The following is a 26,480-nucleotide window of genomic DNA, read 5'->3' on the forward strand; positions in this document are numbered from 1 at the left end:
TCTATTTAAAATCAAAGTTTTAATTTGCAACAAAATCAATTGCAACAAAGATACAAAAAAAAGTGGCATTGAGTGCTTGACACACATATAAGCGAGGCTAACAGTAAAATATATGTTGCAATATGTAACAAAAGCAAGAGAAAGAGGCGAACTCACATGGCGGACAGCATAATAAAAAAAAAATATGAAAATCATTTCCATTCAAATTCAAATGGCAGCCAAGGCTGAGATGTTGTCGCCAAAGTAATAGACAGAAAGAGACGCAGCAAGAGAGAGAGAGCAAGAGAGACTGTGTGTGTGTGTGTGTGAAAGAAAAACTGAAAACTGATATTCAATTCAATCAGTATTCCCACACCCAACACTTTAATTTTTTTTCTTCCCTTTTTTTTTTTTGGTATGTAGCAGCAACAATGCCCAGCTGTGAATGCTTTGAATGAATCTCGAATTGATTTAGTGACGCTGATGGTGGCAGCCAAGCTACAAAGTCGTTGCATACACTTGACTTGACTAGCAAGTAAGCCAAAGGGTATGCACAACGTTGTGTGTCAGCTTAATTTCAAAATATATAGCTGGCTATTATTATAGGTTAATTAGTAAATGTCTGAACTTTGGCAAGCAACAAAGTGTATTTAGTAGTTGGGCAGCTTTGCTTTTTTTGGTAGCAGATTTTGCGGTCTCGACGTTTGTCTGTTGTTTGTCTTTGTCGACGCGTTCAGAGTGCTTAAATAATGCCAAAGTCAAAGGCGCTACCTGACGCTCTGCCCAGCACCTCCGCTCACTCACTTAGACGCCCACGCAGCGAGCAGCAGCAGCTGTTGTCGGTGGCGCTGCCTTGGCAAAAAGTTTACAATAAATTTTAGCAAATAAATCAAAATGTAACTGTGGCAGCTGCAAGCCTCAGTGCCGCTTATACTTGGGCGTGGCACACAGGCGACTGACCCTAACACCTGTCAGACCTCCCCACCAGCTACCGCACTCTCTCTCTCTCTCTCTCTCTCTTTCTCACACACACACACACACACGCAATCAAATAAAATAAAATTTCTTTTTGTTGTGAAAAATGTTTGGCGCGTATTGTGCGCAAAATGAAAATGTTACGTCAAGTAGGGGGCGTATATTTTTTTTCACTCTCTGTTTGTTATTGCCCCAGTTACTCTGCCCTGGAGTGGGGGGCGTGACAGCAGCAGCAGCAGTTTTGAAGCGCTCTATAAACTTTTGTCTGACTATTGAGAAGCGCATAGAGCGGCGCTGTCTGCTTCAGGCCACGCATGTTAGTTTTTTATGCCTGCTAACTGCTAATTGACTTCGAATGGCAGTCACAAGTTCAGCCTATAGTTATCAATTAGGGAATGCAACAAGCGATTAGCTATAAAGTTAAAATAATCAAACTTTCAATTTTGTCATACAAATTTGTTTCCCAATTATTTGTTATTAACAAAAGGACAAAGCACCTTTAAATGAAAGGCTTTAAATTTTCAAAAAAATTTGTTGATATTGGCCGATAATATATTTAATTTAATATTTTACTTAACTTTTCTGTTCATTTAAAATTACTTATTAAGCAAAACAATATTTAATAAAGCAAAAGATTTTTTTTCGCTGACTCAATTAATTGCTAATTTTCTTCATACAAATTCGACTATTAATTAAAATTAAATTTTTGTTAGATTTATTTCAAACATTTTACGCGTCTTTTATTGCTTTAAAATTCACATTTGCTGTGAGATTACAAAATTAATGCAACTCATTAAACGAAATCGCATCGATTTGTGACACTTGCACTCAAATCAAGTCTCAAAATCTTTGGAAATCTAATTGGCATAGTTAGAGCGTTAGAAAAATGCAAATTCCTTAACACGGCAGCAAAAACATTTGAAAGCTCTTAAGGGCAAAGTGCAAACGAGCAATTTGTATTAGCAGAATGTACTAGACTCTTTTGGGGGGCTTTGAAATTCTTGTTTGACTTGTGGAGAGTGGGAGCGGGGGGGCTTAAAGCCAGTTGGCCAATTAAGCAAAGCTTTAAGCTAATGAATTGTGTGAGAGGCGCTTAAGCAGGCTCGAAACGTGGCTGCTGTGGCAGCAGTAGCCGCAACACAGCATGTGGCAGTTTAAAGAGGCGTTTGGGGCGTGGCTGCTGCTGCTGCGGTTGGCTCAAAGATGTAGGCAATAAAAAATGAAGTTAAAATCGACAAACACAGCGTGATCTCGACTCGCGTGCGCATTGATGATGATGCTGATGATGCTGATGATGCTGATGATGATGATGGTGCGTACGGCATGTGGCATGTGGCAAGTGGCATGCGGCAGCCGTTTGTACAGCGGGTGCTCAGCATGGCCTTGCCGCACCAGCAGCAGCAGCTTCAGCAACAGTCTCTTGTTTTCGAACGCCTCCGCACACACACACACACACACAGCACGACTGTTGCACAGCAGCGCTGCCAGCTGCGACGTCGACGCCAACGCTGGCTACCTGTTGGAAATGCAAACATCAGCATGCTGCCTATTTGCAACTGGTGCGTAGCCAGCAGCGACGCTGACTGCGGCAGCAAGTGCGCATGCCTTGGAATTAACTCTACACCAGATACGGCAATGTTACCGATTTGGATTATTCGTACTCTACAAAACGACAGCCAGTCCGTACCCCCCTTCACTCACCCTCACTTTTTCCCACTCACTAAACATTTGTCGACATTTGTCATGGCGCCAAATTTTTTAAGTATTTTATTTCGCCATCAAATTTCTGCATATTTACTTTTGTCGCAAATTTCTTGCTGCATTTTATATATTTATTAGGCCAAGCTTACAAACATTTGGGTTTTTTGAATTTTTATTGCATATTTTGACAAGTTAAATCAAAAAGCCATTTACCAGTTTCAAGCTAAAGTAAACTCCAATTAAAGCTAACAACTTTTATATACAAACATTATGTAAGATCATTTGATTTTAGCGGCTTTACTTATAATCAGAAGTGCAATTAATGCAACAAAATAAAACTAGTTTCATGCATTGAACTTGTCTTGCACTAAAAGTCAAATAACAATTCGAAATTAATTAATTTATTTGCGTTAATATTTTATTCAATGTAAGCTTGCATTTAGTTTTGCTTTAATGCATGACTGCGCTCTTAAGTTACTTAGCTTCTTCTTCCTTTTTGCTCGCTTGCTCGCTCTCGCTCTTTCGTTTTGTATACGGTGTGAGCGGGAGCGAATGAAGCTAAGTACCCAAACACTCAAAAATAAAAAAATGCAGTCCGCTACCTTGCATTATTGTATCATGCTCTCTGAGATGCAAAGCAGCGACGCTCTCGCTTAGTCGTTTAGCGCTGACGATTGAGAGCAGCGCTACTCTCACTCTCACCAGCGATCACGTACGCTGATTAAAAGCTTGCATGTGTGTGTGTGTAAAGCTGACTTTTATTTTCACTGAGAGCAAATAGAAACTAAGAGTGGGAGCTGAAGCTGCACTGCCTTTAGTTTTTGCTAAGCATTAATCAGGTGATGAACATTTCCATGTCCTAGCAATTAAGCCTACGTGCCAACGTTCATGCTTGCAATAAATAATGTATTTAAATCATTAAATGAATTGTGCTTACTTAATTGCAGATTTACAGCATAGTTTAATATATAATGCTCCAATTCTCCAAATGCAAATCGTTTATAAAACAAATTGCATAAACTGAGTAATCAAATTTGAGAAGTGAACACAAAAAATCCATTTATTAATTTTAATATGCTTTTTATGCATTTGTTTTGAACTTTTGTTTCTTATTGCCGTCATATCTTGCTAAATTTGAAAGCTTGTATAATTTTCCACTGCTCCAAAATTAGAATACGTATTTCCTGATTAGCATTTTCCCCAGAGATAAGAGATAAGCCGCTTAGTGTAGCAAGTGGGATCAATAAAAAGGTTTATTCATTTACAGCAATTATAAAGTTAGCTTGTTAAAAACACCAAGCAAAACAAACAAAGTAGAAAGCAAAAATAAATTAAGAGCAGGCAAGTTAGACGAGTTATTATCAGCGTTGCTATTAGCGTTAACAGCTTGCATATGATTTAGACCATGTGTGCTCTGCAGTTGCGTAAAATAGTTGGCCCAAATGCCAAAGGTGAGCAAATCGTTTTGCGGTGCTGTTAAAGTTAAATTGACGCGTGTGCGTTGCAATAATTTGGCTGCTGGCGACTCTAGCCACTCGTATTGTGCCACAGGCAGCGGCATAAAGACGCCATTCAGTGTGCTGGGCATGATTAGGCGACGCGCTGCAGCAGGAAAATCGCCACTCACATGCGCCTGCTCGAAATAGTGGGTATTTGCAACTGCCACACCAGCGGGAAAGATGCTGCCACAACTGATGAGCTCAGCATCGCGGCAGGCAAACAAAGCACACACCGCTTGCTCCGTGCGATCGACACGCAGCACAGTGGTTTCATTTCCAAAATACGCGCCCAATCGATAACGATAGGCAGCATAAACATTTGAGTTGTCAATAAAGCGTCGCTGCAGCTCAAACTCACAACAAAATGCGTTATGACAAACGCGTTGACTAACATTGAGAAAGTTAAGAGGCAATAATATCGTAGCAAATATATCCAAATTAAAATCTCTGTACGTGTCGACTTGAGTAATGCGTTGCGTTGTCAGCAGCGGCTGAAAGCGCGGCAGCACAATAGTTGGCAACTCTACGGCAGGCTGGCCATGGATACGCTTGGGCACATGCGCTTTCAGCAATTGCCGCGTTGGCTGCTCATAGATAGATGCATTCAAACGTCCCAGGCGTCCTGCATAAATGCCGGATCCGGTGGTTTTCGTCTCCGGCCAGCTGCCGTCGGCTGCCAGCAAATTGACATCATTGGCATAAGCCCAGCCTTCCTGCAGCTGTATGGCGGTAAGGAACGGCAGCTCTGAGAACCAATATGTTGGATATATAATATCGGTAATATTCTTCTCCAACACCAGGCGCATTGCAGGCTCATAGAACATCATATCAAAGCATATAAAGTGTCCAAATGTCACACCAAAGTCAGTGGTAAATGTCGATATATCAGCTTGCTTTAGCACTGCACGAGTTTTATACTCTCTACGCCATAAATGTGATTTACGGTATCTGGATATAACTTTGCCTGTGCGATCGAACACAACATTTGTATTGAATATACGCACGCCATCGTTGGGACACGGTGCCCACGTATCCGCTCCATAGCCCTTGCCACAAAGCTCCTTCTCTTGCATGTTTACGACCAAGTAGATGCCACGCGATCTTGCTGCACAGCTTAGTTCCACTAGAAATACATCATAGTCTGTCATAAAGCAGGGTGTCACATTTTGTGCTGGATCTGGCACAAAGGTTGCTGTCTCTGGACTATTTAGCACAACTTCTGGGAACACCAACATATCCAAATCGGCCACATCTGCGCCCCTTATTATGCTCAAGAAAAGATTTGTAGTCTCTTCCGTGCGTTGTTTGGCGGTGCCCTTTTGCACAGTAAACTCGACTACGCCTGCATGATAGGTGGGATCTGTTGGCAAAGAAAGCTGCAAGCAAAAAGCATATAAAAATGAAATTCTACCAAAAATCCTTAATATCCTTACCTGCTTGCTTATTGCAACAAAAAGCGTTAAGCCCAAAAGCAACTGTAGCCACATCTTGCGTCAAACTACAGATTACAACTGTTAAGACAATATCCACGCGTTTGACAATGAAAGCAATTTCGTGTGGGCATAAACAAAAATTGTTAATCCTCATGTCTATATTACACGATTTTTATGATAGTCTTAATGCATATCATTCATCTCTAACGCTTTATCATGCGTGATAACACTTGAAAAATAAGCATTTTTTATTGACCTGTTTGTTATTTTCCACTTTTGTGACCTAAAAGCCGAATTTAAATATGGCGGCATTTTGACAACAGTTGGCAACGCGATGCTCTTGTGTGGCGGCAGCGCAATAGCAAAGTTCGATTAATTGCACTGCTGAAGAGTTTAAATTTGTGTTGTGTGCGCTGCTGCATGTTAAATTAAAATAATTATTCTGTGTAAATTATAATATATTGTGCTAAATAATATAAACAAAACAACAAAACTGCAGCAAAATCAAATACAAGCCAAGGCGACAACTCTGCAGGCGAAAACAGCTGTTCTGCTCAGAACAGATGGCAAGAACAAGAACAATACGGCAACATTACTTTTAAAAAATCAGATACATTTATGACGTGCTTAACAACAGCGATAAGAATTCACTTTTCGGAACCCATAATCTAAATGTAGTTTCAACTACAACAACTGAAGGTCAACAACAATAAGAAGAGTGAGAGAGAGAGAGAGAGAGAGATACACAGAATACAGAACACACAGACAGGAATTTTAAACAATTGTATGCAAGTATGTGCATGCATGTGTTAGTGTGTGCCAGTGACATTTAATTAAATAATTACATACATATGCAAAATTGTAAACGCGGCATGACACAACAAATTCTGTGAAGCGCTTAAGCATTAAAAAACTATAATAACTCAGCAAGCTCAAAACGGTATGTACTATTATCGCTCTCGCTCACTCGCACAGCGCTCCCGCTCGCACTTTTGTTAGTTAAGTCGCTTATCAATTGCTGCTGCTGATATGCAACTGTTGCTAATAATAAAACACGTAACTAATCGCCTTCGAACATAGAACGTCTCACGTAGTCTTTCGCTCTATCTCTCACGCAGTGCCACCCACACACACACACGCATAACATGGATATCAACATGAAGGCGCTGCTGGCCATGCTGCTGGTATTTGTGGGCTGCTGCAGTAACGTTGTCTTCCTGGAGCTGATCATCAAAATAGATCCTGGCGCAGGCAATCTGATAACCTTCTCGCAGTTTCTATTCATTGCCGTCGAGGGATTGATATTCACCTCCAAGTTCTTTACCGTAAAGCCAAAGATAGCGCTGAAGGATTATGTGAAGCTGGTGCTGCTCTTCTTCGGCGCCAATGTGTGCAACAACTACGCCTTCAACTTTAACATACCCATGCCACTCCACATGATCTTTCGCAGCGGCTCGCTCATGGCCAACATGATCATGGGCATTATCTTGCTAAAGAAGCGCTACAATCTGCGACAATATAGCTCAGTGGCCATGATCACTGTGGGTATTATACTCTGCACTTTGGTGTCCAGCGGCGATGTCAAGGACAATACACACCACTCGCTCAAGGCGGACAGCTCGTACTCCGTGTTCTTCTGGTGGTCCGTTGGCATTGCTTTGCTGACTGTGGCGCTGCTGGTTACAGCTTATATGGGCATCTACCAGGAGGTGATCTACAAGCGCTATGGCAAGCATCCCGATGAGGCTTTGTTCTTTACGCACATGTTGCCGCTACCCGGATTTCTCATCATGGCCAGCAACATTGCTCAGCATTGGCAAATAGCTGTAGCCTCGGAAGCCGTTAGCTACACCTTGCCCGTGGTCAATTGGAGTGTCGGCATGCCGCTCATGCTGTTCTATCTGGTCTGCAATATGGTCACCCAATATGTCTGCATTAGCTCCGTCTATGTGCTGACCACGGAGTGTGCCAGCTTGACTGTCACTTTGGTCGTCACGCTGCGTAAGTTTGTCTCGCTGCTGTTCTCCATTATGTACTTCCGGAATCCATTCACACTAAGCCATTGGCTGGGCACTATTCTGGTCTTCATGGGTACTGTGCTCTTTGCCAATGTCATCAATCAGTTGAAGGATGCCTATGTGGCTCGCAAGCAGCGCCAACTGGAGTCGGCCCGCAAGCTGAAGCAGCGTTAACTGTGAGGCCGTCTCGCTCTGCTTTGTGTTAATTGTAGATAACTGTAACTTAAGCTATATAGTTTATATATATGACAAGCAAAAATGTAAATACGACTAGTTAAATGTTTTTGTAGATTTTTTTTTATTTTTCCAAATGACGAACAAAACCAATTGTATGCCATCTCTTTCTAAAAGATTAAAATTTAAATGTTTTTTTAATACAAAATAAGGCAATTTATAAAATTTTAATAATACTCAAGCATAAAAACAAAATTCCTAAAGTAGCGCATATCAAAGTCTGCTAAACCCTGCAAAATTTTTGCTATCTTTAATCAGCTGTCTTAACATTGCCTATTTTATCAGCTTGCGTTCTAAATAGTTTACTAAAATAAACAAAGTTGCTTAGTTTTAAAAAATATGAACACACACACTTCCCTTTATTTTTATAGTATTAAAAAAAAAGTAATATCTTAACAATATTTAATGTGAGGCTTTGCTGCTTGAGAGTTTCTGAACAGTACTTAGCGTAGAAAACCTTTAGTCCCTCCATTAGCAAATATATAGATGTATACATATCTTATATATTTATCTTACATGCTCTAATATCTTATCTAAAGGCAGCTTCTATTTAAGATTGCTGAAAAAGTGCCCAGGTTCGTAAAGTCGAGGTCACAAATAAAATATGTTAGCTACATTTTTATAAAACATTTCAATAAATGTCAAATTTAAGCAATAAAAACCATTAAGCTTACAAAGTAAGCTTAGACTGTAATTTTAAATTTTATGCTATATGCGTATAAAAATGTCAGTTTATTTTTCTAGTTTTTATTTTCAATATTCAATTGTTTTATTAGTAATAAAAAATAAAAACTATTTCAATGTGTAACTTAGAGTTTGACATTTCTACTATCTATAATTAATTGAGTTGTTGTGTCTATTTTTATTTTTCTCCGAAACCTTTTCATTTAGTACAAGTTGGAACTGTGGTTATAACGCAGCATACGATATCATATATGCTTCCACCTTGTACGTGACCATAACACTTGTTCGCATTCTTCTTCTTCTTATCTAGTAAATTACGAAAGTTTCTTCATTTGTTTATATTCAGTCAGCTGTCGAGCTCCATTGAGCCAAGTTTCTCATATTAATAATAGTGCGAAAACAGTTCTCAAATTAAATTTGAAAGTGATGTAACAAATTCGTGGATTTTTTTATGCAAAATAAAAAATTGTGCATTTTGTTTTTAAATATTTTGTTGTGTTTTGACAAAAGCTTCAAAATTCAAAATTAAGACACATAATTAAAATATATACAAAGTCTTAGCTATAACTAATTAAATTCAAATAAATGAATTAAAAAATAATCATTTATCTAACTATAATAAAAATACACTAGAAACAATCTTTAAAAAAAAATAAGCCAAAATGAATCTCAATGCGAAGGCGCTGCTGGCGATGATTTTTGTCTTTGTGGGCTGCTGCAGCAATGTCATCTGCCTGGAACTCATCATCAAAATAGATCCTGGAGCTGGCAATCTGATAACATTTACGCAGTTTCTATTTATAGCGCTGGAGGGTTTGATATTCACCTCCAAGTTCTTTACCGTAAAGCCAAAGATAGCGCTGAAGGATTATGTGAAGCTGGTGCTGCTCTTCTTCGGCGCCAATGTGTGCAACAACTATGCCTTCAACTTTAACATACCCATGCCACTGCATATGATCTTTCGCAGCGGCTCGCTCATGGCCAACATGATCATGGGCATTATATTGCTGAAAAAGAGCTACAATCTGCGACAATATAGCTCAGTGGCTATGATCACTGTGGGCATTATACTCTGCACTTTGGTGTCCAGCGGCGATGTCAAGGACAATACACACCACTCGCTCAAGGCGGACAGCGCTTACTCCGCCTTTTTCTGGTGGACTGTGGGCATTGGCTTCCTCACTGTGGCTCTGCTTATTAGCGCCTACATGGGCATCTCACAGGAGGTGCTATTCAAACGTTATGGCAAGCATGCCAGCGAAGCTCTGTTCTATACACACATATTGCCAATGCCTGGCTTCCTCGTCATGGCCAGCAACATTGCACAGCATTGGAAAATAGCTTTGTCCACGCAGCCTTTAGTCTTCTCGCTGCCGCTGCTCGAGTGGAATCTCAACTTGCCGCTTATGCTGCTCTATTTGCTTTGGAACATGGTTACTCAATATGTCTGCATTAGCTCTGTCTATGTGCTGACCACAGAGTGTGCCAGCTTAACTGTCACTTTGGTCGTCACGCTGCGCAAGTTTGTCTCGCTGCTGTTCTCCATTATATATTTCCAAAATCCGTTCACTTTAAGCCATTGGCTGGGCACCATGCTCGTTTTCCTGGGCACTGTGCTCTTCGCCGATGTCTTTAGACAGCTCTTTGAGTGCGCTAAAAGTCGCACCAAGCAGCTGGAGACTGAGATAGATACTGAAGATACAGAAGCTCCAACAGATCAGAGTAGATTGCTCTAGTTTACAGCTGACATTAGTTTATGGAATTAATTTAAGTTATGACTGTACAAAATGAAAAAGTTCAACTAATTTAAACTGTTTTTTTTTTTAATCAAGCAATATTTCAATAAATTGCTTAGAAACTTTAACAATTATTAAACCGACCTTTGATTTTAATTTTAAATTGAACGTTTGGTTTCACTACACAATTGAAAATTGCTAATTTAGCAATAGATTCTCACACCTTAAATTAAAAAGAATATTGAATCTTCTTAATAAAACAAAAAAAAACACAACATTTTACTTTGCATCGTGTGTACGTTGGCATGTAATTGTATTTAGGCAATGTTTGATGTATATTTATGTAATATTCAATGAGTTAATACTTATAGGGAAAATCGAGGAAAATTTTGTGTTAATTATACACAGACATACTAATTAATTATCGTACATAAAAACGTTACAAAATTTTCTGTTTTTTATAATTTAAATGCGTAGAAATTGTTATAGGAAACAGAACAAAATTAAAGTTTGGCAAATGTATTAAAAAAAAAACATAATCGTTTATATATATTTATACATATATATATAAATAAGGCGCGTGCCTATTGCTCATCCTTCTCCTTGGCACCATGCTTAAGTATGCGTGTGAATTCCAGATAGTCAAAGAGGCCATTCTTAATGGGCGCCTCGCGATACATTTCATCCACCTGGAATGATTAGCATAGTATTAGTACAAATTATTATCTTTATGGTAAGAAACTTACATCCTCATCTGAGAAACGATCACCCATGGTGGTCAGCAGCTCACGCAAGCGATCCTCGGGCAGCACACCCATATTTTCCTCATCGAAGCAGCCAAAGGCATTCTTGATTACATCCTCTGGATCTGTGCCCTGCAGCCGTTCGCCAAAGAGTGTCAGAAACATGGTAAAATTAATGGGACCGGGTGCTTCATTCATCATGCTGTCCAAATAATCATCGGTGGGATTTTTGCCCAGCGACGCGAGCATATCGTGCAAATCCTCCTTCTCGACGAAACCATCACGATTCTGGTCGATCATGTTGAAGGCTTCCTTGAACTCGGCAATTTGTGCCTGATCAAACATGGCAAAGACATTGGAGGTGGCGCGTTGGGCGCGTTTCTTCGTGGTGGCACGACGACCGGCAGTTTTGCGAGACGACATCTTTATAGCTGTGTGTGTGTGTGCTTGTGTGTGCTTGTTGCAAGGTGATGCTTAAGTCTGTAAAGAGCAAGATATATATATAAACATTTAGTTGCAAGCATAGACTATATGCAATGCCTATATATAGACACAGTCAAAGTGCTAACCAAACTGTGTCAACATACACACACACACACATGCAAACATATGTGCTCCACTGTATGTGAGTCATGATATCAAAATGGCAACGTCAACGCCGCCAGCTTTGTTGTATGACTCCATATGACATTTGTATGTATGTGTCCGTGTGTCGCGTCAATGAAAACTTAGCCGCATACACAAACATTTTTAAATATTTATGTATATTGACCATAAAAGGCAGTCAAAGCTTGGCTTAAACTGCTTGCACTTACAGCTACTTGCATGTGTGTTTGTTTTTTTTTTCTTTTTTGACTGCACTTACCACGCCCTTGCTTCTTGTTGGTTGATTAAACTGATTCCAAGTAAAAGCGCAAACAAAAATAATCATACAAAGGCAAGCGATTCAGTTCAGCAGCTCTGACTCATACACATGCAAATACTTAACAAACATACACGCACACATTTACACTTTTACAAGCGCTGCCGTTTACAATATGTTTTTTCTTCAAGTTCAATTACACTGCATGTTTTTTTTTTAGTTTTAGTGTGCTCTATTTATTTATACTTACAGCTGCCGTTGAACGTCTAGGCCTTTTAATACTTGTTAATTAACTGTTGCTGTTGCAGCTGGCTACAACTTTGGCTTTAATTTATTTGTTGTTTTTTTCTTCAAATAATTGTCAGCGCGCAGATGACAGTGTGTTTCTGCTTATGGATGACTGTTGCTAGTTTGATTGCGATTTCTGCTATCGAACACTTACAGAGTGTGACCATTTGCATAGCATTTTAGTGCTGAGTGATTTTTAAGCGAGCTAGCTGTTGGTCACACTGCTAGTCGTCATTGTTTTCGTTGCGCGCGGGTCGTCGTGTTGTTTTAGCGGCACTGCACCAAGTTTATTTTTGTTTTACGTAGTTTTTAGCGTCGCGCAACAAAATTGAAAGCCTGGCGCACATAGTGCGAGTGCGGTTCTATCAAAGTGCTTCTGTCTATTTGTTGTTTATATTTTTTAAGTGAAAATGCGTTAAGCAACAAAATTAAGAGTGGCACTAAGCAAACCGCTAATATATATAGTACACCAATGCCAAAATTAGCCGGTAACAAACGAAACGAACAACAGTAAGCAACAAGAAGAAGTAGAAGAAGCAGCAGAGCAAAAGCAGTAGCAGCAGCGGCAACAGGTCCCTGAAGAATGTACACATGACAGGGCATAAAGAGCCTAAGCTCAGCATCCTACGCACCCACTCACACGCACACACACATAGACATATGTAAGCGTTTCACAAGTGGTTTGTGAGTGTGTTGTTCTGTTTTTTTTTGTTTTTTTTTTTTTGGGTGCTAAAGCAAAAAATGCGTAGACCGTGTGCATTAAGTCGCAATCATTATTTTGTGATTGGATTGGTGTTGGGCCTGGTGCTCAGCTGCTATATACCGCAAAACATCTGGGATTTGGTACAGCAGGAGGAATGCCCACAGGAAGTTGCCGAGAATTTGCTTATCGAGCGCTTTGGCCAGGACTTTGAACCGCATTTGAATTTGATTAACAAACCATTAGCGGCCAAAAAGCCGGTAAGTCATTAAAAAAGCAAACATATACTCCCTACCCCTGCCCAGCTCCCAGACACAGCGATCCCTTTGCTTATGGTTCGACGACACGTGTAGTGCGTGGAAAAAGTGAAAGAGCGGGAGAGCGGGAGAGAGAGCCGGAGAGCGCGAGCGCACATTGCCATTTATTATATCAGCAAATTTATTGACCTTCTTGCTTATCGCATTCAATTTCGTACTTTGCTTTCGTCACATTTATTTGTGTGATAAGTAAGTTTCCAGCGGCTCTGCAACTGTAAACCAGACTTTAACGTTTTTAAAGCAATAGCATTTAATTTTTCGAGCCAATTAACACCCGGTGCGCAGTAGTTTGACAAGTGTTGCGTTCGTAGGCCTCGCAACAGTTTAACAAGCGCTGCAACTGAAACTCCGCAATATAACAATATACAGTTATTTCTCGAAAGTTTCACAAGCATTGCTGCGCAGCTGTAGCTTAAACAGTTTTCGAATATTCATATCATACTATGTCTTAAGCTAAATGTTTATGTCTTTTGAGTTAGTAACAATTAAAAGCGAAGACGCACAACGCTTGCAAAAAATACAACAACAGAAAATGAAATTCAGCAATAAATTTAAACAATATTTGTTTTAAGAAGGAGGCAATCAGCTAAAATTCCACTGGCGCGCGCATAAATTACATTTAAATAAATAATCGCAATTTTTCAATTATAAAGACGCAACTGTAGGTAAATAATGTTAACTTGATTCCACATGTATCACATATATATGTATGTCTGTATGTGTGTGTATTGTACTCCAATTTTTATTAAACAAAGCTAAAATGTATTGAATGCGAAAAGTTAAAATGAGAAAAACGCAAAACAACTAAAATTCACTGCTAAGCTAACTATTATTTTGGAAAAATATATGGCAAGAGTATTTAAACTTCGTTGACCTTCGCTTTTCGCTTTTAACATTAACTTTTTTATATAAAGCAAACGCTTGCATTTTTTTCCAAGTCGAACAAGTATTTAATGTACTTAAAATGCAATAAACGTAATCAATTTAAAGTACTGTGTTTTTTTTTTTTTTGTTTTAAATCGAATCAAGTCTTTATAATGAGTTGCAACATTTTATAGAAGTTCATGTAAATTTGTATGGCAAACAGTTGTTTGACCAATTAAAATCAACTAAAAAAAATTTAAAAAAAAAAAACAGTAGTAAGTGCTAAAATAAAAAATATTAAATATAGGCGCGCATTAAATTAAATATTTTGACAATATTAAGGCCAGCTTAACAATTTTACAAGCGCTGATCGTCAGTTGCTAACGCGTTGCTTAAGTTTGACAGCAACTGCAGTTGAAGCGAATTTGTTAATGTGAGCAAAAAGTTAAAGTAAAAGCTAATGCAAGCTAGACAAATGTTTAAACATTTAAGACCACATGTCTTGATTTTAAGCTTAATGTTGATTTTAAAACAAAAGCGTAATGTCGTTTTTGTTCATTCGCTTTACTTAATGGCAATAACTATGCTTACTTAACGCGCTGAAAAAAAATAGTTGTTAATGTTGTTTAAATAAATACATAGAGCAATGTGTGTGTGTGTTCATTGGTTAAGTGTCTGACGAAAAAAAGTGAAATCATAATATAATGAACATATAGCTGTCGGTCTGAGCACTTTGAACTCTCTCTCTCTCTCTCACACACACTCTGAACTCTGGAACAGACTTACGCATGACAGTTTGACAAGCGCTGCATAAGACAGACACATGTTGAAGTGTTTAATTGAAATTATAATTAGCACTTGCTAAATTTAGCTTCAGATTGATAATGATAAGAAATAGTTTAATCTAAAGCGCTCGAAATTTTTGTTAATAAAGCATAAAGAATAACAATTGTAAAGATATAGACGCAGCTCAAACTGTAAAGCTGATTTCATTTATTATAAATTATATCAAGTATAGTTTATTATGCCCACGACTTTTTTTATAACTAAACTCAACTACTTATATTTCTATTATAAACTATTTGAATTGAAATCTCAACTCAGTCTCATTTTCAATCACTAAAGCCGCACTCGGCGCGGATTTGACAAATCTTAATTGGAACAAGTGCTCTGAGCCTACAAATATATACTTATAAATATATAGCGAGTGGCATATAGTACACTTGATTCTCTAGCTAGAGATATATTGCCAGCTAGATGCTCTAGTTGAAATGCTTTGGGGTCAGCGCAGTCTCGCGCTTATGCCAATTAATTGAGTCTGAGACTACAAATACACTACAGATATATACATATAGATATATATGTATATACATATATATGCATACATTAGCTTAGTATGTGTGTCTTGTAAGCCGGAAATGCGACGCGCTTTTCAATTAAAGGCCCAGTCTATAAAAATAATTGTAACGTCTGGCTCTGGGGTGAAACTAAATCAAAAGCGTAACCAAATGACCTGTATTAAGGCTTTAGTCAGCGACTTGAGCTTAGCTACACTGCAAAAATTTAAGGCTTTAATTAAATACAATTAAATAAGCTTAATTATAAAAATAAATTAATTATTTGGCATATTTTCTTATAGCAATAAACTCAATGCTTTAATAATTAATTTAATTTATTAAAACTATGTTTTCATTGTAGAATTGTTAAGCTTAGCGCATTGTATTAAAATGTTTATTAATTAAAACTTTAGTAGAAACTAGCGAGCTTTGAAACAGAAAGAAATTTGCGTATATAAATTAAAATAAATTTCTTTTGTAGCTCAATGGGTTAAGCTATTCTAAATTTTCTCAAACAATAAATGCTAAATTTTTTTAAGATAATTGCTTAATAATTTAGTTACTATTATTGACTTTTAGCATAAAGTAATGCAATACAAATAAGCATAAGAAGTTAAATGTTTGAACTCAAATTATAAAATTTAAAACGCTGTTTAAAAAAGTTTATAATATATAAAGCTGAAAAGGTTAATAAACCATTTACATATATTATTGCAAAAGTTAGCTGAACCAGAACTGATCTATATATATTTTCTATATATAATATACGATTTGATAAGCGCGCCGCTTTATTAATAAAACAAGCAATGGGCCTGATAAAACGTTTAAACACACAGTGCTGCTAAAACTGTAACCAATTGTTGTTGCCATTGCTTTTTGTTTATTTTTTACCATGCATGCCATCGGCATTGGATACCGCAATATATTTATCAAACAGATAAACACCCAAATCGCTCTGAGCCCGCTCCAGCTGGCTAATATAATCGGCTAATACCTTTTGGCCATCGACTTGCTCCTGCAGAAAATTCGCCTCAATAAAATCGCATAAATTTGGATCGTTCTCTTTGCCCGCCACCGCATGCAGATCCAGCAAATGCTGATTCACCTCCAGCTCCATTTGCAGTGCCAGTCGCAGAGCCGCCAGTGCATCCTCGAATGCCGACGTCGGCGTCGGCTCCGGCACTGCGCTCAACTTGATCAGTCCGCCACGCTTGTTCATATATTTCATTATCGTCTCGGCATGCTCACGCTCCTCTCGGCTCGCCTGCAGCAGAAAATTGTGCACCCCTGGTGCACTCATATCCGCGCGATCGAAGTGATAGGCCATGGCCAGATATTGATGGCAAGCCTTCAGCTCCATATTGAGCTGATCGTTCAGTTTCTCCTCGCAGCTCTTGGCGAAATTCTGCCGCATTAGCTGGCACATTGTGCGTCTCATTAGGCGCATTGGATTGGCCATTCCGCGTTGAATTAAAAATTTGAAAATTATAACACAAAAAATTTCGACTTTTAATAACCCAAAGTTTCTAGTGCACTGCTTACTATATTGAATTTTTTTTTGAATAACATTTGAATATATTCAAAGCAAAATAGTTGTGAGAAAATTCTTTGGTTTTGAACTAAAATTAATGAAATGATGATTAGATTTAATTTGTATAAAAGAAAAACAAACTACTTTAATTTTAAAAAAATTTAAAAGCTAGAAAATATATATAGAAATAATCTGTATTAATAATATTAATAATGTATTAAAAATCATCACTTAATTATTTCATTTTAATTGCCAAAATTTTGTATTCGCTTTTTAGTTTAAATAATTTTATAATAATTATAATTGAGAAATTTAATTTAGTCTAGAATGAGAGTTAAGTTCCAATTAGCTATAAATTAATGTTAATGGCACATTCTTGAATTCATAATTTTCATTTGAAAACTCCAACTCAGAACTTATTTAAATCTTGCTTGAGTCATTTATTCAACCAAATCGAATTTTAAACTTTGTTTTCTAATTAAGAGAATTAGCATGTAATACTAAAAATTTCAATTCAATCATGACACAAAATGAATCAAATCCGCGCCAAGTTGAGAAAGCATTTAAACATTTCCAATTGGCAAGCTGCTTTATATCTTGCAGCAAAGGCAAAAGATAAGGCCAAGCAGCAAACAAACAGTTAACACACACACACTCAGCCTTGTGACGTAAGCTTTAGCGACTTTCGACTTTTTGGACTAGCAGTAGTATAAACGGAAGTATAGAAAATAAACTTGGGCCTGCCTGCCAATGTGCAAGTAATTCAAATAAAAAACTGAAAAGGTTTTATCACAAATTTATATATCAAGCCAGCATATGCTTATCAAAATTCGACTACACTAAGCTATGCGGGGAGGGAGTGGGGGGGGGGGGGGAGGCAACGTAAAAACGTAAACGTAAATCTAACAAAACATTTTTTCATGCTACAGCAAAATTTAATTAAACATTAGAAACGGTATTGAATGCTATTTGTGTGTGTGTGTGTGTGTGTGTTTATTTGTACAATTGCTTGCCGACAGCGCCACTCAGCCAATGCCCCACCCCCTTCTCTTTGCGATCACTTTATTAGTTTACAATTTACATTTAGTTCAAAGTGGAATAAGTGCAATGACTCAAGCGCTGGCGTTTGGCTTCGAACTGATTACGCACACAGGTGTAACAATTATGATGAAGATAAACCTGTGTGTGTGTGTGTGTGTGTGTGAGGCTAGAACTTTTTTTATGGCCACAATTTTTATTTTATTGCCGCCGCTACTTTGGCTGCTTTTTGAGTTTTGTTCTGGGGCCCGCCATTCCCTATGAATGGGAATTTGTTTTAGGCTTATGACTCAGTCTCGATCGCCTGCTATTTGATTTAGGTAGTAATTTGAACTTGCAAGAATGTCAAAGATTGCATTTGTAAGCGATAAACAAGGTCAGAGTCACTTGGCGTACATCGTATGATTCGAATCTTGCGAGTGGAGTCAAATTGCAAGCGATTGGTGTTAGTTAGACTAAATTGCGCTTAAGTTAGACACAAAATTAAAATAAAACAGAATTTAAAACCATTTAAATATTTTACTTATGGCAAACAAATTGAAATATTTTGCATATTTTTTGATCGAACTTCAAATTCACACGAATTATGGAATTCGCACTAAATACATACATATATTTTTAGCTATGCTACTATCGATGATGTATTATCGTATATATATATTCCTACAATTTTGTGTGTTTAATGTTTGTTGATTTCGTTTTTTTTGCTGCTCATAATTCTTTTGAAAATACATTTTAGGCACAAGTAAATAAATTTTTTCGATTTCAATTGGCATTTCCCTGGAATTTATGTTAGCGCATGCTAAAAAGCATTTTTATTTCCATTTTCATTCTGGGGCGGCTAGAATTTTTGCAAATGTTTACCTGTGTTAGCTTCAATATTTACACAATTAATTGCGTGAAAGCACAAGCGGCAAATTTAAGCACAAGGTCAAATGTACATACTGTGTGGTGGGCTGGGGTGGGGTGGGGTGGTGCACTGCACATAATTTGTTTGCTTAGAACTTCGATTCGATACAAAGTGCAATTATAAACAAAAAACGCTCGTTAAGGCAGCAGCAGCAGCAATAAAAATTTAATCACTTTATCTGCAATTTGCAAATTGCACTAGAACTTCGCTAGCTAAACAAGTTGTAAAGTTTGTGTTTTTTAATTGGAAATTAATATATATTTCTATGCCAAACAATATGCATAAATTAGCTTTAGATAATTTAATTTTTTATTATATTTTATTAGCACTTATTGCTGCGTTTTCAATAGTTTAAGCTTCGGCAATAAAAACTTGTTTAAGTTTTTAATCAAATGAGCTTCGAATTGCTTAACTAATTATTATTTTATATATTTACATAATTAATTGAATTTGTGTATTTCACTATTTAATAGAAGTTATTTCTTTCTTTAACTAACTTAAAAGTAAACAAGTTTTAATTGCTAGCTAAATTATAGTACAAAACAGTTAGTAATTTAAATTTTAGTAATTATTATTTTATGCATACAATATTAACTTAATTTTCGCCCTCTTGCTTAGCTTTACTTAAAGCAAAAGTTGAGCAAATCTAAGCGTATCGATTAGTCAGCTGCAGCTCATTTTAGCCAAACTTGTTGCACTTGCACAACTTGCGCTTGTCTATTTTGTAAATAACGCTAATTAGCGCTAATTGCTGCAACAGTCGTCGCCACTTCAGCCACGCCCATCCGCCCAGCTCTTAGACAAGCGTTGACCTTTAGGTTGCCTATTAAATAAGCCACTAAACTATTGTTTAAAGTAGCTGCAAGCAAAACGTAAATTACTTTAAGGCCAACAGCAGCATTAAAAATAAGCACACGAAAATTAAAAGAATTAAATAATAAAAATTATGTGGGGCTAAAAATATTGAACTTGTTATAGTTTTGTTGTCTTTTGAGTGGCTAAAGCGAATCGCATGTATTTTGTATTGAGTGGCCCACTTGAGTTATTTCTGGCTTATGGTTTGATTGTTGCAAAGTGCCCCAAACGTGTGCGCACTCCTCAACGCTGCTGCTGCTGCTGCTGCAAGTGGTGCAATGAGCTCAAAATACTTGAGGCAAGCAGCAACAGCCACAGCCAGAGATATTAGTTTTTAAGTTGATAAATTGTGTGCTCTACTTTACTTTGTATTCGCTACTTGAAAGTTGAAAAAAAATATGCATTTTAGCTAATAGACAGGCAAAGGGTTTGTTTGCTTGCTAGCACGACTATGCTATACACTTTGTGCAGAAATTTATGTTGAGACAGCAAATGTATTCGAACTGACAATATATTCAAAGCTTTGCACAGCTTTAGCATACACTTTAGTTCAATTTACTATGGCTCAACTACTATATACACTTGTATCCATTAGTAAGTCTTAGGCTTCACCTTAATTTTAATTAGATTAGATTAAAAAAAGAACGAAAACTAATGGCATTTAACTGAGGACTTGACTATGATATACACTTTGTACAGAAATTTGCTAGTTTTAAATATTTCTCATATATAGCTTTGAAATACGTTTTTACTATGGCATAAAAGCTATGCTAAATGCTCGACCATGATATACACTTTGTGCAGAAATTTAAAAGATTTAAAAAATGCTCTGGAAACTTAAAATTTGCGGCCATGGAAATAGAAATATATATTCCGACCTCAGTATACACTTGTATTGAATTTTATAGTAATAATTGTATACTGCACAACTACTATATACACTTGTCTACATAACCAAAGTGTATAAATAAGTCTTAAAAGCTTTAAGTTAAATCCTTTTATTTATTAAGTGCCAGTGTTTGGCAAAAAATTAATAAAATAAAATTCCAACTCTTCCGTCTTCGTCTTCGTTTTCGACATAAAAATGTACTCGACTCTATGCTGTGTACCTAGGGCTATAATATATCTAATGATTTTCTTGGCTATTTCGGTAATTTGAGTAATCTTTTATGTTGTCTGTTTTTTTATATTTATTATTTGCTGTTTATGTTTACTCTGTGTGCGCAGGTAAAAAATGTGCTGCGTCCGCGTTACTACTCATCGGAGCTGGGGATACGTGAGAAGCTGTTTATCGGTGTGTTGACCTCGCAGGAGAACATCAATGGCTTGGCGACCGCCTTCAATCGGACTGTCGCCCACTTGGTGAACAAGATCAAGTTCTTCATGAATGCGGACAGCGTGAAGACCAACTATGAGCTGAAGAACATTGTCGGGTTTACGGACACGCGCGAGAGTCGTCGGCCCTTCCATGTGATCAAGTATATTGCCGACAACTATATAGATGACTATGATTACTTTCTGCTGGTGCCGGATACGGTTTATGTGGATGCGCGTAAGCTGAATGCGTTGCTCTATCACATGAGCATCACATTTGATCTCTATATGGGCGGCGGGCGAGTGGGCGTGGCAGCAGCAGACGGAGCTGCCGCCGCTGGCAGTGAGCTGAACTATGATGAGTCAAATGATTCCGCTGGTGCGGCGGCGGCGGCGTCCCAAAGTGATCGCAACTATTGCGATTTGGAAGCGGGCATATTGCTCAGCAGCAGCGTCATCCGGAAGATGAACAACAATTTGGATCGTTGTGTGCGGATGGGGATTACGAATGATCATAGTGTTAACATTGGACGTTGTGTCAAGTATGCGAGTCGTGTGGCTGGATGTCAGGAGACGTTTCAGGTGAGTGTGGTAGTCATTTACAGTTTAGAAGTCAGTCAATTACTAATACTAATCGCAAAATGTAGTCCATACAGTTGCGCAGCCACTGAAATTGATTCGCCAAATGTTGCCCTTGCCCTTACAGTTACGCAGCCACTGATAGCTGATGCGCTAAATATTGCGTTTACAGTTGCGTAGCCACTGGTGCTAAGCTCAGCCACTGAAATTGATTCGCTAAATGTTGCCCTTGCCCTTACAGTTGCCCAGTCATTGATATCACTGATCATTGCTACATACGTTTGTCTTGTCTGCTGCTTTCTGCAGTTTGACAGCCACTGCGCGCTTTTCAATGCTTTCAATTAGTTGAAGGGGTTGCCAACCATTTAAAAAGACACGCACATAGTGCACGAACACACACACACATACATGTGTGAAAGTTAATTTGCCCATCGTATGATCTTCCTACACGCCGTTTTATTTATTTAAACAATTTGCCGCTGACTAAAAAGACACAGCCCCATCTACAAGTGCAAACACACACACACACAAACATAAGCAGCAAGAGAAAAAAATAAAAAGCACACACAAAAATCCGTTCATTGATACAAAAAGAAAAAAAAACAGTGACCCTGAAAATGCCCAAAGAGTAAAAGAGAGTGCGTGCAAGCGCAAAGAGCGAGAGCGCGCGCAACAAGAGCAAGAACAAGAGCAACAACAACAGCAATAGTGAGAAGTGATTCCAACTGGCAACTAAAACGTTTTTTCTTCAACGATCTTTTGCTGCTTTATACGGTTTTATTTTTTCTGCTTTACTTTATTTTCTTATTTGGACTTGGCCCAAGCCAACCAAACAGACTTGATGGACAGTTTATTTAATTTCCAAGTAGCCGCAGCAGCCAAGAGAATATTTACAGTAAAAAGCAAAGCAGCAATTCAAATGCAGGCCAGCCATAAGCAGGGCAGACGTTCAACGATTGTCAAACTGTATGCTGCTGGTCATTTCCTTAATTAAAAGTTGTTCTCCCCTTTTCATAAAAGAAAACTAAATCGCATTTTGCACACGCAATTTGCTAACAAATACATGCATACATATGTATGTACATATGTGTGTATGTTTATTTGTAATTCAATGAACAAACGCAAGAACTTGACGCGCGTCTTTCATTAGTGTTTAGTTTATTTTGTTTTTGTTTTTATTTATGCGGCAACATGCATGATTAATGCTTTGTGTACATGTGTATGTGTGCGTAGGTGTTAAATTATAAATATTGCAGTGTTTGTGTGTCGAAATTTGAAGCTGCAGCAGCAGCAGCAGCAAGCTACTCTCAAACTGTGCACTACAGTTTTGCATTTAAATTCAAATATTTTAATTAACAGCAGCTGCTCTTTACTTGTTTCATTTAATAGTTTTTCTATTTATATTATGTTTGATGCTGCCCGCCAGTTGCTGTCAAACGGTGCTGTGTGTCTAACTATTCGCCACTAACGCTTAACATAGCATTGTTAATTTAATTATTTATGCACTTACCTTTGCATCATCTCTCTCTATCTCTCTCACTCTCTAATAATTTTTGGACAAGTACAGTAAACACACTTTATATGCAACAGCTAAACAGCTTCAATTTCTAATCCATCACTTAAAATTGCTGATAATGTAATAAAACAATGCATAAAAGCAGACAAACAAATTTAATAATTTGAATTAACGCATTTTAAAGCATAACTGTTAAGTAATGATTATTAATAGTAGTCATTAGTAATTAGATTGTTTAAGCTGAACTAATGATTACGATTATTTTTGTCTTTGCTTAATTATTAAATAATTGCGCGATTGCAAAACAAAACAAAAATAATCTAAAAACTTAAAAAAAATAATCTTTTGAAGTAGTCAGATTATTTTTGACTATTTTGATTTTCTTTTATTATTTTAGATTATTTTTATTACTTTAAAGTTTTCCAAGTAAAACGTTTGCTGTTTTAGAATTAAACAAATAATGTTCTTGTTGTTTGTAAAATTTTGCACACATGACTCACCAATGCTTCGCCCCACTGTCCACTGTGTGCATAAATCGCTTTTTATTGTTTTCCGCCAACATCGGAAATCTGTCACACATATGTTTTCATTAGTTTTATGTGTAACTGGAGCGAATCTTGAAATGTTTATGCATAAAGTAGTAGCGCCAACTCAAAAGCTTTGCACAAATAATAAAATTGCATTTGTTTTTCATTTTTTTTTTGCATTTGCAGGGCATGCGGCAGTACAGTTACGCCTTGAACACTAAGACGAGAAAGTACAAGGATCTCAGCATATTGGCCAAGGAGCAGGCGTTTCTCAATGCCACCACCATTTATCCAGTGCAGACAGCAGAGGATTTTTATAGACTTCACGCCTATCACTCCAAGGTAAGATATGAAAAGAAATTTCCATATATTTTTATTTTATTTTTTTTCAATTTAATGTTGTAGTAATTAAATAAAGCATCGATAATATCGATTGGCTTTGTAGAAACTGACTAAACTATCGATTGGCTTGCATTGGCCTAGTTACTAGCGGTATTATCGTTGTGCAATAGGAATTATCGATAGCAAATCTTTAAGCTCTCAGCATTTGTTTATAATTTGTTTATATTTGTAGCAACATTTGGAGCTGGCGCAGCAGCGTGGCTATGCCTTGGAACAGAAATCCTATCGCATTGCCAATGGCAGCATTTCAAACAAAATACTCGAGATACGTTGGCCGCTGGGCGTGGCACCGCCCAGTGCGCCAGAGACGCGACACGATATGCTCATCTGGCAATTGATAAATGGCACGCATAGTTTCTTTCCCCACGGCCAGGCGGATCATGCGGTGGCGCCCCTAAGTCGCATCGAATCGCTGGACTTTGCCAAAATACTCGAAATCGGCTTGCAATATGCCGCCCAGAAATATCCCAAGCTGCGCTATCACAGTCTGCACAGTGCCTATCGCAAGTTTGATGCCACACGTGGCATGGACTATCAGCTGCACTTCAATATGAATGCCGGCACCGATTCCCAGCAGCGTCTGCTGCTCAAAAGCTTCGAGATCGTCAAGCCCCTGGGACGCGTCGAGGTTGTTCACTCTCCCTATGTGACGGAGAGCACGAGGATCGCCTTGTTGGTGCCCGCCTTTGAGCATCAGGCATCGGATGCTGTGGACTTTGTCTCGCAATATGAGCGAATCTGTATGCATAATCAGGATAACACATTTCTCCTGCTGGTAAGAAATTCTGTTATAAGCAGAAATTTTTGAAAATGAATTCTCTTATGTATAAGAATTCCCTCTATATGCAACCGAATTCTTAAATCTAGCTTCATTCTTAATTCTTTTCCATTATATATACTTATTGATGAAAATCCTATTTCCGCAGATTTTCATTTATCGCCCAAGTTCGCCCAGCAAAGGCGACGATGATCCCTTCAAGGCTCTCAAGACACTCGCGCTGGATCTCTCTACCAAATATAAAACGGATGGCTCTCGCATCGCTTGGGTATCCATACGCCTGCCCGATCACATGAGTGCGCCTGTTTCTAGCGAGGATTGGCTGCTCTATGCGTCCATGTATGGGCCACAGCGACTGTTGAGCTTGGCCGTGGCAGACTTGGCGTTGACCAAACTGGGATTGGACTCGCTGGTGCTGATGGCCACACCGGGCATGCTCTTCCAAACGGATTTTCTCAATCGCGTGCGCATGAATACGATACAAGGATTTCAGGTCTATGCACCCATCGGATTTCAGCTCTATCCCTGCAGTTGGGCGCATTTCTGCAAGGAATGCGATACTTGCGATATAAGCCAGAGCTCCGGCTACTTTGATCGTCAGAATCATGATGTAATTGCATTTTATAGCAGGGATTATGTGGCGGGTGAGTGAGCCGACTATTTGATACGCTTTATTGGTTTGCAAACGATTAGACGCTAGGTCTATGGGCATATAGATTTTAGACTTACCAAAATTGTGGTATATAGACTTTCCCACTTTGTCAACCCCACAAATTTAAAATATTTTATGATTTTTTATTTTTTAAACTAACGTTTGTTACAAAAAAAATCTTAGTGAAATAAAAAACAATTAGAGTCCGATCGAGCAAGTTTTTCGCATAAAGTGCAGCATAGTGCGCCATCTAGCGGCCAAGTGTTAAGTGTCATGTGCCTAAAAATGTGAGGAGAGGTAAGACCACTTGCACTTATAGTTTATCCAAAGCGAATAATTCAGTTTAGGCCAGCGCATTGCTTAAGATTCGATATATTAATATATACTTTTGCTTTTTAGCGCGCAAGCTGATGGATCCGCTGGGATTGCCCATTATACGCAACGATCAGGATATAGAAGAGCTGCTGCAATCAACGAAACGTCCAGCGGGCATTGAGAGCATCCTGGACATGTTTGTGGCCGCGCAGCACTCGGTGCACATCTTGCGCGCAATCGAGCCGCATTTACGCTTTGGCCTGGCGGTGAGAAAACATCTGGGACGCGGTGGCACGTTGCCGCCCAGCTGCGGCGCCACAGCGAGCCAGTGCATCCACCTGGCGTCACGCAAACAGATCGGCGATGCCATCATACGCTATGAGGACAGAAGTATTCTACACAAGTAGTAGTCGCAACAGTTGCTGTTATACCCCATACACACATATAACTAGTTATAAACAACAGTTCCTTTTTTTATAACGTCTATATATATATAAGTATCTATTTCCAAGTGTGAGTCTGAGCGTGAGTGCGTGTGTGCCTGCTTATCCTATTTTAAACTTTTAATTTAATACTTGCTTTTAGCTTTGTTTTGTTTTGTCTTGCTTTAAAGTGAAACTTTTAATGCTCAAAAAAGAAGAAAAATGGACAAGAAATTATCCTATATACATATGAACTATAGTATGTATATAT

General features: G+C 38.1%; 6 protein-coding genes across 9 annotated transcripts in view; 3 read left to right on the forward strand and 3 right to left on the reverse strand.

Annotated features, from left to right (window-relative positions):
- The window catches only part of LOC108606660 (chondroitin sulfate glucuronyltransferase), a 33,492-nt gene extending 7,163 nt beyond the window's left edge, over positions 1-26,329 (forward strand). The window contains exons 1-6 of one of the 2 annotated variants that reach the window (XM_033294581.1): positions 12,430-13,112; positions 20,932-21,600; positions 23,827-23,982; positions 24,215-24,817; positions 24,969-25,464; positions 25,872-26,329. In XM_033294581.1, coding sequence (XP_033150472.1) covers positions 12,894-13,112; positions 20,932-21,600; positions 23,827-23,982; positions 24,215-24,817; positions 24,969-25,464; positions 25,872-26,194 — 2,466 coding nt within the window. In that variant the 5' untranslated portion in view covers positions 12,430-12,893 and the 3' untranslated portion in view covers positions 26,195-26,329. Of the gene's footprint in view, positions 1-12,429; positions 13,113-20,931; positions 21,601-23,826; positions 23,983-24,214; positions 24,818-24,968; positions 25,465-25,871 lie in introns of those variants that run through there. The other variant, XM_017996985.1, reaches the window with a different exon arrangement.
- On the reverse strand, positions 3,878-5,675 carry LOC108606661 (vanin-like protein 2). Its single transcript, XM_017996986.1, has 2 exons — positions 5,588-5,675; positions 3,878-5,530 (listed from the first exon to the last, which is right to left on the reverse strand). Exons 1-2 carry the CDS (start codon positions 5,639-5,641, stop codon positions 3,926-3,928), a joined length of 1,659 nt encoding a protein of 552 aa, XP_017852475.1. The 5' UTR covers positions 5,642-5,675; the 3' UTR covers positions 3,878-3,925.
- Positions 6,181-7,923, forward strand: LOC108606662 (UDP-xylose and UDP-N-acetylglucosamine transporter). 2 transcript variants are annotated; one of them, XM_017996987.2, is made up of 2 exons: positions 6,181-6,527; positions 6,706-7,922. In XM_017996987.2, the coding sequence occupies exon 2, from the start codon at positions 6,733-6,735 to the stop codon at positions 7,777-7,779; it is 1,047 nt and encodes a 348-aa protein (XP_017852476.1). In that variant the 5' UTR covers positions 6,181-6,527; positions 6,706-6,732; the 3' UTR covers positions 7,780-7,922. The 2 variants fall into 2 exon arrangements, with proteins under 2 accessions (XP_017852476.1, XP_017852477.1); XM_017996988.2 differs by having other exon boundaries at positions 6,356-6,371; positions 6,706-7,923.
- LOC108605033 (UDP-xylose and UDP-N-acetylglucosamine transporter-like) lies at positions 9,186-10,259 on the forward strand. Its single transcript, XM_033294582.1, has one exon. It carries the CDS (start codon positions 9,186-9,188, stop codon positions 10,257-10,259), a length of 1,074 nt encoding a protein of 357 aa, XP_033150473.1.
- On the reverse strand, positions 10,660-12,239 carry LOC108605856 (myosin regulatory light chain sqh). 2 transcript variants are annotated; one of them, XM_017995665.2, is made up of 3 exons: positions 12,115-12,239; positions 11,006-11,482; positions 10,660-10,948 (listed from the first exon to the last, which is right to left on the reverse strand). In XM_017995665.2, the coding sequence occupies exons 2-3, from the start codon at positions 11,423-11,425 to the stop codon at positions 10,844-10,846; spliced, it is 525 nt and encodes a 174-aa protein (XP_017851154.1). In that variant the 5' UTR covers positions 11,426-11,482; positions 12,115-12,239; the 3' UTR covers positions 10,660-10,843. The 2 variants fall into 2 exon arrangements, with proteins under 2 accessions (XP_017851154.1, XP_017851155.1); XM_017995666.1 differs by lacking the exon at positions 12,115-12,239 and adding an exon at positions 11,868-11,958.
- LOC108606002 (ferritin-2 heavy chain) lies at positions 16,136-16,901 on the reverse strand. The gene has a single exon (XM_017995825.1). It carries the CDS (start codon positions 16,827-16,829, stop codon positions 16,251-16,253), a length of 579 nt encoding a protein of 192 aa, XP_017851314.1. The 5' UTR covers positions 16,830-16,901; the 3' UTR covers positions 16,136-16,250.
- Positions 26,330-26,480: the final 151 nt, after the last annotated feature.

This window comes from Drosophila busckii, chromosome X, assembly GCF_011750605.1.
Source record: "Drosophila busckii strain San Diego stock center, stock number 13000-0081.31 chromosome X, ASM1175060v1, whole genome shotgun sequence".
In the NCBI taxonomy this organism is placed as follows: Eukaryota; Metazoa; Arthropoda; class Insecta; order Diptera; family Drosophilidae; genus Drosophila; species Drosophila busckii.

Bases quoted from the DNA above. Each gene is read 5' to 3' on its own strand.
- LOC108606661 (XM_017996986.1), bottom strand. From the start codon at position 5,641: ATGTGGCTACAGTTGCTTTTGGGCTTAACGCTTTTTGTTGCAATAAGC. The intron at 5,531-5,587 runs GTAAGGATATTA...TTTTGCTTGCAG, and splicing joins TTGTTGCAATAAGCAAGCAG to CTTTCTTTGCCAACAGATCC.
- LOC108606662 (XM_017996987.2), top strand. From the start codon at position 6,733: ATGGATATCAACATGAAGGCGCTGCTGGCCATGCTGCTGGTATTTGTG.
- LOC108605033 (XM_033294582.1), top strand. From the start codon at position 9,186: ATGAATCTCAATGCGAAGGCGCTGCTGGCGATGATTTTTGTCTTTGTG.
- LOC108605856 (XM_017995665.2), bottom strand. From the start codon at position 11,425: ATGTCGTCTCGCAAAACTGCCGGTCGTCGTGCCACCACGAAGAAACGC. The intron at 10,949-11,005 runs GTAAGTTTCTTA...TAATCATTCCAG, and splicing joins ATCGTTTCTCAGATGAGGAT to GTGGATGAAATGTATCGCGA.
- LOC108606002 (XM_017995825.1), bottom strand. From the start codon at position 16,829: ATGGCCAATCCAATGCGCCTAATGAGACGCACAATGTGCCAGCTAATG.